The sequence below is a fragment of the Acanthisitta chloris genome, unplaced genomic scaffold (genome assembly GCF_000695815.1).
Source record: "Acanthisitta chloris isolate BGI_N310 unplaced genomic scaffold, ASM69581v1 scaffold8260, whole genome shotgun sequence".
In the NCBI taxonomy this organism is placed as follows: domain Eukaryota; kingdom Metazoa; phylum Chordata; class Aves; order Passeriformes; family Acanthisittidae; genus Acanthisitta; species Acanthisitta chloris.
Window position 1 is genome coordinate 1 of NW_008649868.1, and position 11,890 is coordinate 11,890.

At 37.4% G+C, this 11,890-nt stretch overlaps 1 protein-coding gene across 1 annotated transcript in view; it reads left to right on the top strand.

Moving 5' to 3' along the window:
- The first annotated feature begins 3,250 nt into the window (after window positions 1-3,250).
- The window catches only part of PCM1 (pericentriolar material 1), a 36,913-nt gene continuing 28,273 nt past the window's right edge, over window positions 3,251-11,890 (top strand). Inside the window, exons 1-6 of the mRNA XM_009075584.1 lie at window positions 3,251-3,346; window positions 3,932-4,177; window positions 5,136-5,408; window positions 5,942-6,112; window positions 9,616-9,790; window positions 11,772-11,881. Coding sequence (XP_009073832.1) covers window positions 3,251-3,346; window positions 3,932-4,177; window positions 5,136-5,408; window positions 5,942-6,112; window positions 9,616-9,790; window positions 11,772-11,881 — 1,071 coding nt within the window. The remainder of the gene's footprint in view (window positions 3,347-3,931; window positions 4,178-5,135; window positions 5,409-5,941; window positions 6,113-9,615; window positions 9,791-11,771; window positions 11,882-11,890) is intronic.

The following is an 11,890-nucleotide window of genomic DNA, read 5'->3' on the forward strand; positions in this document are numbered from 1 at the left end:
CGTGCTGTGCCGACTGCACCCGTGTGATGGTACTGTGTGCTCGGCGTCCAGGGGGTTAATGCCCAGTGAGAAGCGCTCGTCTTGAAAAGCTAAACTTAAAAGAAATGGCTTTTTGCAACTTTTTGTTTTCCATTTAATTTTTTATTTTCCAAAAAAAAGTTTTCTCTGTGTGGGATTAGGTGCTCTATAGAGCTCTTGCGGTCCACATAAATGCTATGGGGAAAAAAAAAAATCTCAAGAACAACTGCTCTGTAGAAAAAAAAGCTTTAAAAAATGTATACCTTTTACTAGCGTGTTTAGTAGTGATTCTTCTGAGCAATTTTCATGTTGTTATTCCATTTGCAAAGTATGTTTTGACTATAATCTTAAGTGTTTTGACTTGAATCCTACTGCTTATCTTGTTATCTCTGTAGAAAATATACTTGAAAGTCTTTTGTCTTCCCAAATCCTTGATGAATGTTGTAAGGCAGTAGAGCCTTTCCCCATTATAGAATCTGTATAAGAAGATGAAGGTGACTTGGGTGGCTGGATGCAGAAATAGATAATGGGAATATACCAAAGCTTTTAGAAGAGGATTTTCTCTGGAAATAGCTGGTAAAATGAAAACTAAGGAAAGATGCAAGTTGGTGAAATATGTGTGTGTGGGTAGAAGACACAGCTTCATATCGGAGAGTTTCATCTCCAAGGGAAGCTGGCTGAACCTCATCGTGTTGTTTAACTGAGTTAAAGGGATAAAATAGCAGCATTGCTCTCTGATCTTAAACTGCCTGTAATATAACTCATTTGGAAATTCCCAGGGCTCTGACATGAGTGTTTAGAGATGTCCTCTTTGGGTAGGGCACAAAGAATGAGGATATTGTTATTCTCGAGCTGTATTTATCAGGGTGTGTTGGTGTGTGCCTGAGTCTCCTTGTCTGAGAGGGGTATTCAGGATATTCTGTGGCAGTGAATTTACTTGAGTGGTACTGAGGGACTCCTACAGCAAAGGTGGTTGAGGATAGCTTTTGTGAAAGTTGTGAATTTAAAGGAATGTGAGTAGTCAGTTGTATTATGTTAAGATGAATACTGTCACTTCTTTTTACAGTGGGAGGTAGGGAAAAAACTACTTTTGCTGTGATTTTAGTAGAATTACATAACATGATGATGAGGAAACGGCTTACTGAATCGGACTGTAAACCCAGATGGCCTCTAATCTTACTCATTATGCCTAGTGACATAGGTCACAATACAGTATCTGTTGAAATGTTGGGTCTTGCACATCTACTAAGCTGAACAGTTCATCTGTAACTGAAGAAAGTTCTTTAAAAGTATTTTTTAAAGAAATCAAACATTGTTTTGACTGCTTGTCAAGTTCAGCTGGAGTTGTCAGGAGAACTTCCCCTTGAACGTTTTATAGGAAGCTTGTGTTTCTACATGAAAGCAAATGAAATGTGAAAGGGCATTGTGTTCTTACTTTCCAAATTAATCTGATAGTTCACCTGAAAGGTGCACAGAAGGTGAGCTTTTGCACTTGATCTTTCTGGCTTTTGCCCTCCTGATGACATGGATTTTATTTGCCTTCCTTGAACCAACAGCTAGTTCTTATGTAGTCAGAAGGTTAGGCAGATCAGGGAGATTATCCAGTTGATAACTTGTCTGGGGTTTTTTCTTTTCAGTTTTGGTTTTGTTTGTTTGCTTTCTAGTTTATACATGGGCACTCTGACTGTGGCCTCCTGGGCACTTCTGTTGGGACAAAGAAGGGAGTATGGATTAATGTGTGGGGATGGCAGGCCAAAGTTCCCAGAGTAGTAGGCATTGAGCTATGCCTGTGTTAGGATTCTAATGGTGAGGTGCAGCAGCTGAATTACTCCTAACTGTGTTAACATGACTTAGATTGGAGTGGAGATGTGGTTACTGTATAATGAGCATACCTGGTGGATCCTGTTTTCTTTATGGTTGGTTGTGTTTGGAGAGAAGTGCTGCTTTGTGCAGGTGTAGGGGCTGTACTGGGTGATCTTGATTGAATGCTGTACCTAAGCAAGATAGGTGTAACTAGTACAGCTTTTAAACTTAGTTCAGGATTAACCTTTTTTCTTTCCAGAACTGATATTAAAAAAACAAAACCAGCGAATTTTTAATCTTGTGGTTTAGGTGATTTCTTCACCTACACCATGTGAAAATTAATAGTAGATAGGTTGCTGTAAAATGTTTAGAAATAAGTGATCCCTTTTGATTTATTTTACCATTAAAGCTAGGATCATGTCCTAACCTAGCAGTTAAGACTCGCTGGAAAAAACAAATACCTGCAAGACTCTTTCTTTTGCATCTGTACCAGTACTTCATAGGTGAAGTTTGTAGCTTTGTGCAGTGGAACTGTGCCAGCAGCACTTAGTGTGTATAGTGTTATATGTTCTTCACCTTTTTGAACAGGCTAATCTAATTTTACTGCCATAAAGGAATACTTTGTTTCTGCCCTTTCAACTTTAACTTTTATTACTAATGCCAGAACTAGAAGTAAAAATGAAAACTTTAACATTTAGATTGCTTTACACTGCACAGAATGACTCTGTTAGAGAACAGCAAAGCTCTGGGAAACCCAAATTGTTTCATTTGGTTTTGCTAGGAAGCTGTAATGTAAGTGGCACAGCATCCACTGCTTAAATAGCTTAATGTGTGGTAAAGAAAGTAAAAATCCGTTTAACTGATGCCTGTTTTGTATTTTATCAAGTCTGCCCTTCAGTGCTCTGTTGTCAGCATCGCAGTATTAAAATGAGTGCGAAAGCTTGGCACATTAGGAGGTCTCCAGAGTCACTCATTGTATTGAATAGACATCACCCTGGCGCTGGAAGTGTAGGCTTTATGAATCACAAAGCCATCTTGCTGAGCACTGTGTCCTGTGTTTTGAAGTGAGGACAGTTGAGAGCCTCGAAAAAAATAAAATTACTTTGTAAGAGTGTAGAGGCTCACTGAAGTTGACTTTAGTTGTCAGAGATTAAAGAGCAAAGATTAAAAAGAAAGGTAAAAAATCCCCAAACCCACACTATTTTTTTCTTTAATGCCAGTGTGGTCTTCTTGTGGATCCATTTCTAGTAACACAGTTTAGGAAATGGGGGATTTAGTTTCCTGAAACAGCTTCATGTTTGCATTTTATAATGAATACGTAGTTGTCATCTCAGATTATGAGTCTTTAGAAGGAGTTTGCCTAGAATATTTTAATGCAGCACATTTCTTTCAACTGTTTCTTTTAGATTGCTTTTATTGATTGCTTGTCATGGCAACAGGAGGTGGTCCCTTTGAAGAAGTCATGAATGACCAGGACTTGCCTAGCTGGAGCAATGAGAGCCTTGATGATCGACTGAACAACACGGTATCATTATTCTTTCCGTTGCTATTCAATGCTGTACATTAGAATTAGCACGTAGATTTTGTTAATGGCAGGTAACAATGCAAAACCCTAAGCCTTGTCAGTAGAACTTTAAGGTAAGTGTCTGCAAAAATTGAGGTAGATATAAGCAAACAGTGAGTGTAATTCAGAGGTTGTGAAGTCTGTAGAGGTATTTATGGCAAGTGTTTTGGGTAAATAAAGTAGATAAACACAAAAGCATTGTAGGTGTCATGAAAGCGAACGCTCCAGTTAAAAAAGTTCTAAACTGTTGAAATGAAAGGGTCCTCAGCAAAGAAGAAAAATTCAATTTTCACTTAATTTGAAATTCATTTAGTGTGTTTTAGGATGACATGGATTTAAAATTTCCTGACAACTATTTTTGATTATGTAGTGGAGAAAATTATATTCCATAAGGTGACATTTGCTCTAGAAAACTTTGTGCATATTTCAGTATCACTTACCGTTTTGACTTTAAAATGGAAGTAAACTCTCACTGAATAAAAACACTACTTTTTGACTATGTGGATAACGTGTGACTTTTTTTTATTCCCTGTCCTTCCCCTTAAGGACTGGGGAAGTCAACAGAAGAAAGCAAACAGATCTTCAGAAAAAAACAAGAAAAAGCTTAGTGGGGAAGCTGAAACAAGGCTTACTAATGATATATCTCCAGAATCCTCACCTGGAATGGGGCGTCGGAAGACCAGAACTCCTCATAGTGTTCCTCATGCACGATACATGACCCAGATGTCTGTTCCAGAGCAGGCTGAACTAGAAAGGCTTAAACAAAGAATAAACTTCAGTGATCTGGATCAGGTTTGTGTGATTACTAGCTCCCACTATACAAGTGACTACAGGATTTATTCAACTATCTCTTGATAATGGGACAGATGAGTGAAGAAACTTTTCATAAGTGATGAAGGTAAAAAGTTTATAGGCACCATGACAGCTAGATCAAAGACTCTGGCTTTCCTGTGTTGAGGATACTCTAGCTGTCTTCACTTTCTTGCTCTCAACTGTTAACAAATTCCATCAAACTTGTCTTCCACTTGAAAATATCTGATACCTTATTTTGAAAGTCTGTTCTTGAAGTGCCAGTTTGTGATTCTGAACATTGTTATCCTTGGGGATTAAACAGAGGAGTATCATTAAAAACTGCTCCTCAGTGGAGTGTAGAGAAATTTTTGGCACAAATTCTTGTGCAGTAACTTCTTTTTTGTGAGTATGGCACATTCATCCTTTCCTTGTCCAAAACAATGAGAAGTATGAGGGATGAATTCTTTGGTAACAAGGCATAAATTTTTGCTAACAGTTTCAGAACAGGCTAGCTGATCTTTCCCAGAGACTGTTGTGAAGTTCGTCAAGTTGTGCACGTTCTTTGAAGTGTGATTCATTGCATTGACTTAGAATACAAAGACTGGACATAACTTCCTTCTCAAACGTAGCTGGAAAAGTAGGATGCCTTTCACTGTAATAAAGGTGGAGGTCAGAGCAAGTATGAGGAGCTACATTCTGAGAAACTGCAGAACTGTTTTGCTTCTCATCTATTCTAGGAGAATGGGTTTGCTTTCTGAAAACTATATGGTAAAAATCACCAGCACTTAGTGTAGTTAGTCTTTAGCTAACTTTCAGCTAGTCAGTGAGTAATTAGGTAACTTAAAATCAGTCTAATAATACTGCAGAAATAGTAATCCAAGCAGTGAAACTAATCAGTGTTGAGAACATATTGGATGAAAATAATAAAGCAATTGTTCTTTCTTTTGTTTGTATACAGAGAAGCATTGGAAGTGATTCTCAAGGCAGGGCAACGGCTGCTAACAACAAACGTCAACTTAATGAGAACAAAAAACCATTCAACTTCCTGTCACTGCAGATTAACACTAACAAGAGCAAAGAACCTGCCTCAGGTTCCCAAAAAAAGGAGAGTGTGGTATCGGCACAATGCAAAGAGTTGTTTGGAGCTGCTCTAAGCAAGGATTTCTTGCAAAATTGTCAAGTCTCTGCTCAAGAAGATGGAAGGGGAGAACAAGCAATGGATAGTAGCCAGGTATTTACACAGCCTATAAAGTCTACAGAATATTGACTCTTAATTTTCATTGTATCTTTCTAAATTTCTGTGAACTGTAACTGCTAAGTCTTTCTTGCAAATACTTAGCTTCCTACTGTTCTAAAAGGCAACTGAAGAAAAGGTAAAACCAAACAATCATCTGCTGTTCTTTAGAGATTCGCTTACTGGTAACAGAAACAGTATTAATTTTCATCTTAGAGGTTGGTTCTCTTTCACATGGTTCCAGAAAATGCTCCCACCGTTCAATGTTTTTCTGTTGATGAGCTCAGTTCTGTTTTAGCCTGTGTTGACTGGAAGTCTTGTGCTTCAGCCTTGCAGCTTCACGCGTGCAGAAATCTATCCTTAAGAGAGCTGTTGACTTCTAACGACTCATAGGAGTGTGCTTCTAGGATTGAAAGCACTAGTCTGTCCCCCCTTTAATTACTGCTCTGCTGTTGCTGTTGCCATGTCGTGTGCATTAAATACGTTGAAGCTGTAGCTGAATGCCTTCAGTAACTTCAGTGTCTTTACAGATTGTGAGCAGACTAGTTCAAATTCGCGACTATATTGCTAAGGCCAGCTCCATGCGGGATGATCTTGTAGAGAAAAATGAGAGATCGGCCAATGTTGAGCGTTTATCACACCTTATAGATGACCTTAAAGAGCAGGAGAAATCCTATCTGAAATTTTTGCAAAAGATGCTTGTAAGTTTGAGAACATAATGTATTTGTTTCTGCACTGTGAGCTTTTTTTAGGAGTTGACCGTTGATATTTTGATGGTGCTACTGGTTTTGATTTGTAGTAGTGTCTTCCATAATTTATTTTTACTGCCCCCTTGTATAGCTTTTGTTTTATACCAATGAAATATTTCAGGCTAGAGAAAAAGAGGAGGATGATGTTTGGACTAGAGATTCAGCTGTGGCATCTGGTTCTGTAGGGGAGAGCACATTGCTAAACATTGATGTGCAGTCTGAAGCTTCAGATACCACGGTAAGCTGTCTTCTAGTAATTCAGGTGCTAGAAATGAAGACTTTACTTTGGTTTTGTCATGATTGTTATAGTGTCATAACCTGCAGCTCAATTAAAAATAGTACATCCTCAAGCACTCTGTTCAGGAGTTTTCCATGTATGTGTAGATTTTGTTTACTTTTAATATGGGAAAAATAATGGTTCTGTCATGACAAGAAAATAAAGAATTTTTTTTAATCAAGAGGTTAATTATTAAATTAGTTTTGAAAGTGTTTAGTCTTTCTTCAAAGTACAGTGAAGGGTTAAATGTGTACTTAAGCAGACCATTCACTGGTTTGATGTAGGAAGAAATATTTTTCTATACAGTTTTTCATCTAGAAGTTTTTCTGTTAGTGGGGAAAATTTTCTGGTGTTGAGTGAGGAGAGGGTTAGAAATGAGTCATTACTGGGCCATTGGCCAAGCATCTTTCTAGTGATATGATAGAAGTATTGGCCTAACACAGACGTTTCTCTCATTTTTTGGAAAGATGGGCATCTTTTAGAAAATGTGTTCTGAATTTAGTGCTGAGATAAACAGATGATCATAGAAGCTCTTTTTTTTGACATGCTAAACATTTTTTTAGTTGATACAAAAGCATTTTAGTAAGTTAAGTTTTGCTTCTTCTGATATCATATACCAAGGACAAGTACTAGAGAGCAGGTGCTCTTTTTGGCTGGTTAATAAGCTGGATGTTCTGTGGATAAGGAGAATTTATGTGCTTGGAAGTAAAACAGCAGGTAGAACATTAAGAAGCTTTCGTAATTATTTTTAGCTTTGTGTAAGAGCTCTTTCTGTCCCTGTAAAGGAATAAAATGATAGACCTGGAAGATGGACTTTTAACTTTAATTTGCAAAATACAGTTTAGTGTTTTGTTTGGCTCTTTGCTTTGCATCTAAAGTCTCTTTAGGAGCCTCTGATTGTTACATGCAGAGTGCATAGTTCTGGTCCTGTAAGGCTGATTGCTGTAGTGGAGGCTTATTGTGTGAATTCTAGGAATGACTTAAAATGTCATCACTCTTTAGTAGATCTTATTTGATACTGGATTGCGTTATTGTACAAGATGGAGTGGGTAGGTTTGTAACTTTGAAATACATGCTAAGTTGGAGCACATTTTCAAAATCTAATATACTAAACTGTTTAATAATGGAGGTGTCTTTTAGTTTGAGCATTTGGCCTTGCATTGAAGACAAACTAGGGAATTCAGCTTCACAGGAACAGGTTACAGACACTGACCTTACAGCAAGCCCTAAAGGGAAAAGTGACAGGGCTAGTCTGGATGAAGGGGCAATCTGGCCTTGTAGGATTAATGGCCAGGAACGTGGATTGCTTTACACTTCAAAACGTTATTTTAGCCTCGAATAGGGTTTATGTAGGCTAGCCTTCCCTTCTCCTTCATTAATTGCTTCAAATGTATTTGTTACTTACAGTGAATGTGCCCATTGGGCTGCTTGTCTGTATCCAGCTGCCTTCTCAGTGAATGAATCTCCTTTGCAAAGAGCTTTTTTTTCTTGAGAGATGTTTGACAACTTGTGCTTCTGAACTGTTAGCACTGACAGAAAAAGTATTACATACTGTAGAGTAGGTGGTGTGATTTTTATGTTGGTATTCTTTCCAGTTTTGTTTTTCCTTTTTGGGGAAAACATACTGTAAATGTGACTGTCAGACATGTGTATTTGAATCAATAGTCTGCCAATGCAAATTTAAACTAACACAATATAAAGAAAATAAAGTATAGTAACCTTAACTTGTTCCACAAATGTTTTTATATGGCTGTTTGTATAAATACTTGGTTGGAAGGGGAAAGACTTAAGGGGCACAGAGTCTAAAACTTATTTTGTTATCTTTTACCAGCTTTTCTGTGGTGTTGTTCCCTGCTGATTTAATTAAAGTCTAAACTGGATTTTTTAATTTATAAAATAAAAGGCTTAAACATTTTGTCAGGCTTACTAGTTAAATGTAGAACTAAGCTTGAAAAATTTATTATGCAATTTTAATGAACTCAGGCAAATCTGGTGCTTTAGATAAAGCTTGGATTATTTAATAGGTGAGCGAGACTGAGATGTGTACCCTTGTTCCTTCCTTTGCTGATTTTATTGTGTGCTCTTATTTTTCCTCTACTCTGCTTTCTGTATAAAAACTGAAAGTGTAATAGGAATGATCAGTGCCAGTTGCAGTGCATCTTTTACTGACACTTTGAGAAGTTCAGAAGTCTGAATGTGTTCTGCTTTCTCTGCTGGAAGGTTGTGCATTCATTGGTACTCAGAAGTAGTTAATAAGATGCCTGTTTCTATTCTGATGTTTAGTGCAGAATGTTTGGGCTGAATTTTCTACTTCAGGAACTCGGCACTCTGTGGAAAGAATATGATGCTTTTAAGTTAGTACTGTTCTTCTTGAAGTGGGAGAGGCAATTTGTTCCATTATTTCATCTATGTAGTGTAGTAATCCAACTTCGGACAGGATCAGGATCTTAACTGTGGGTGTTTCATTAAATTAGTTAATTTGCTGGCAATCCTTGAGTAAAAATCTCCAGGTTTTACTCAGGATAGGATGAGGAAGATAACTTAGTTTTAATATCTTTTAATTGGTCAAGATGCTTTCCTTCCTTCAGATCTCTTTCCGTGAGTTTGAAAATACAATATAGAGGGGATTCTGTGCATTTTTTTGTTTTGAAATTGGTTAACCTAAATCTGATCTATTCTAGTGTTTGTGCCATAAATACAGGATACAAAACTAAGCACATTATAGGTTAGAGAAGAGCAACTGCCCAAAACATTCTGCTGAAAATTTTGAGATTTCAGGCCAGTAAATCAACTGAGATCTTGTGTTTTATGTAACTCTATGATACAATGCCTTACCTTGCTTACCTTTACCAGTCTTACAGCTTAATGCTCTCTTTTATGATTTAAAAGACAGAAGGATGCTTGGATTAGTCTTTGGGAGACATTAGGGCAGCTGACTGGATTTCTAAAGAAAATTTTGACCCCCAGGAGTGGTAAGCGTGTCTCAGTGGTACAAGCTTCTCCCTCCTGGGTGTCTGAAATCTATAAAAAATAAAGGACTGCCAGAAAGGTGAAGCAGTTTCACCTTTTTATACTAACCAGGCTGTTTGGTTATATGATAGTCCTGCTTCTTTTGACACTTTTCTTACTAGTTCTCAGCAAATAAATTGTTGTGGTAATGTTCCTCCATGTCTTGCAGGCCAGAGATCAACAGGAAGCTAAAGAGGAGTTGGAGAACTTGAAGAAGCAGCATGATTTATTGAAAAGGATGCTACAACAGCAGGAGCAATTGAAGGCTCTTCAAGGAAGACAGGCAGCTCTTCTTGCTTTGCAGCATAAAGCAGAGCAAGCCATTGCTGTCCTGGATGATTCTGGTATGTGGAATGATGGTGTTTTGGTATCATGTAAGCATGCTGACAATGTTTAAAACTGGAATTGGAGAATACGCATTAAGAAGTCTTTTTATAGGGTACTTTAAAAAAAATTTACTGCAAGTCTTCTATTTCTGTAGAGTTGAGAATATAACATTGTAAAATGCAGTTAAAAAACACAGCTCAGTGGTGCAGGTGAACTGTGTGCTCTAGGACAACCCTGCTTAAGCAGGGAGCTTGGACCAGATAACCCACTGTGGTCCCTTCCAACCTGACCCATTCTGTGGTTTCTGTGGTTTACTTGTTAAGACCTAAAAGTGTGTTATTATCTTCAGTTTAAAAGCATTCTTTGAATTTATTTTCATATATTCCCGATTTTTCAAGATTATCTTTGGTACAGAGATGTCTTCTTGATACCTGCTTAAAGATTGTCAGCAGAGTTGTTTTCTCAAGAGCTCGGGGGCACTGTTGACATGGGAATTTTCCTATATATGTTGGAAACTCGCCCTGCCTGGGCAATAGTTGTGTGTGCAGTTGTAGGGAATGACATTCCTGCACTGAGCAAGTTTGGATTCAGTCTGTTACTGTTCTATGACTGTTCCTCGTAAGAGTTGCCATTAAGCTTGATTAGAGGATATACAGGATCGTAGTTCTCATTACAGATAGTTTTTATATTTAAAATATCTAAATCTGTAGAAATAAGACATTGATTTCTACATTTTTACAAAAAGGTCTCTTTTTAAGGTTCCTTGTTCTGATGAGCTCCTCTTCCTGCTTTTTCTCCTGTTCTTGGTTTGTTAAACTGTAGGAAAGAAGGTGTAACTAAGTTAAGAAAGCTCTAGATTTTAGTGTGGGAAGAGAAGCAGAGAAGTTCGTGAGTTGATTTTTAGGAAACTACCACAGGAACAAGAGAAGCAAGAGCCTTTGAAAGCTGTTTCCTTGCTCCTTAAATGCTTTTCAGTAGTTGCTGTTCTCCTGTTTGCAGCAGCAGATGTGCAATGCAATCTGCGTTCTCTACTTTCCTCAAATGTGCAGAGCTCCATCTTGAGGAGTGGGTAGAAAATAGGATTTCTTATGGTAAATTATATGATAAATTAAAATGTGGGGATTTTTAAAAAATCTTTGGTGATGGGGTAGTTTTTCTTGTTTGTTTCACACTTATGTCACTCTTAATAAGAGTTTCTTACGGCTATTTGTGTTGACTTACTTAAAGACAGAGAATGTGCCAGAACTGTAGGGTAGGAAGTGTGAAGATGCAGGTTCAAGTTAGAGCAAAATTCAGTTTTCAAAATTAAAAACATTTAACTTTATTATGCATGTAATAAAGTCATGATCTTTGAGGAAAATAAATAATGTTTGTGTTCGATTTTTCTTATGAACTGTTGGTTCATATTTGGGGAAAAAAAGCAAGAGTTATTTGGATCTATGAGCTGCCAGTTCCATATCTTAGTGCTCTTGGAATGTGAACTTTCAGGCAGGGGAAAGAGCTTTCTTTTAAATGTATTCCTCTCATAAGGCTTTTTGATGGAGAAAACCCCTAGACTGTTTGCAGCTGCAAAGAATAAAAGCTTGGTGTCCTGTGAATTTATTGTTTCAAGGAAGTGAAATTACATACACTGTTCTTGCTTTAGCTATACTAAATAAATGCAGGTTTATTTGTAGCAAGCAAAATGTTTCTGTCAGCCCTAGACAATTTGGTGGCTTTCATTTTGCTCTGACCTTTTTAGCAAAACACAGAATAAGCTTAACAAGTCCTTTTGTATGGTCCTTAACAAAGGAGCTCTGAGATGTCTTGTAAATATTTCTGTAATGTAAGTAATGTTTTAAGAGTAAAGCTGGTGGAAAAGACAACATTAAAAGTACTTGCTGTATTTTTAGAGATCAGTATTTGATGTTCTTGTTAAACCATACATTTTCATCAAATAGCCTTTATTTCATCGCTGTGGGAAAGTATTTATGTTTTCCCCTCTTTCTGTATGCCCAGTTGTAACAGAGACTACAGGGAGTGTCTCAGGAGTCAGCCTTACGTCAGAACTGAATGAAGAATTGAATGACTTAATTCAGCGCTTTCACAACCAACTTCATGATTCTCAGGTCAGTCCT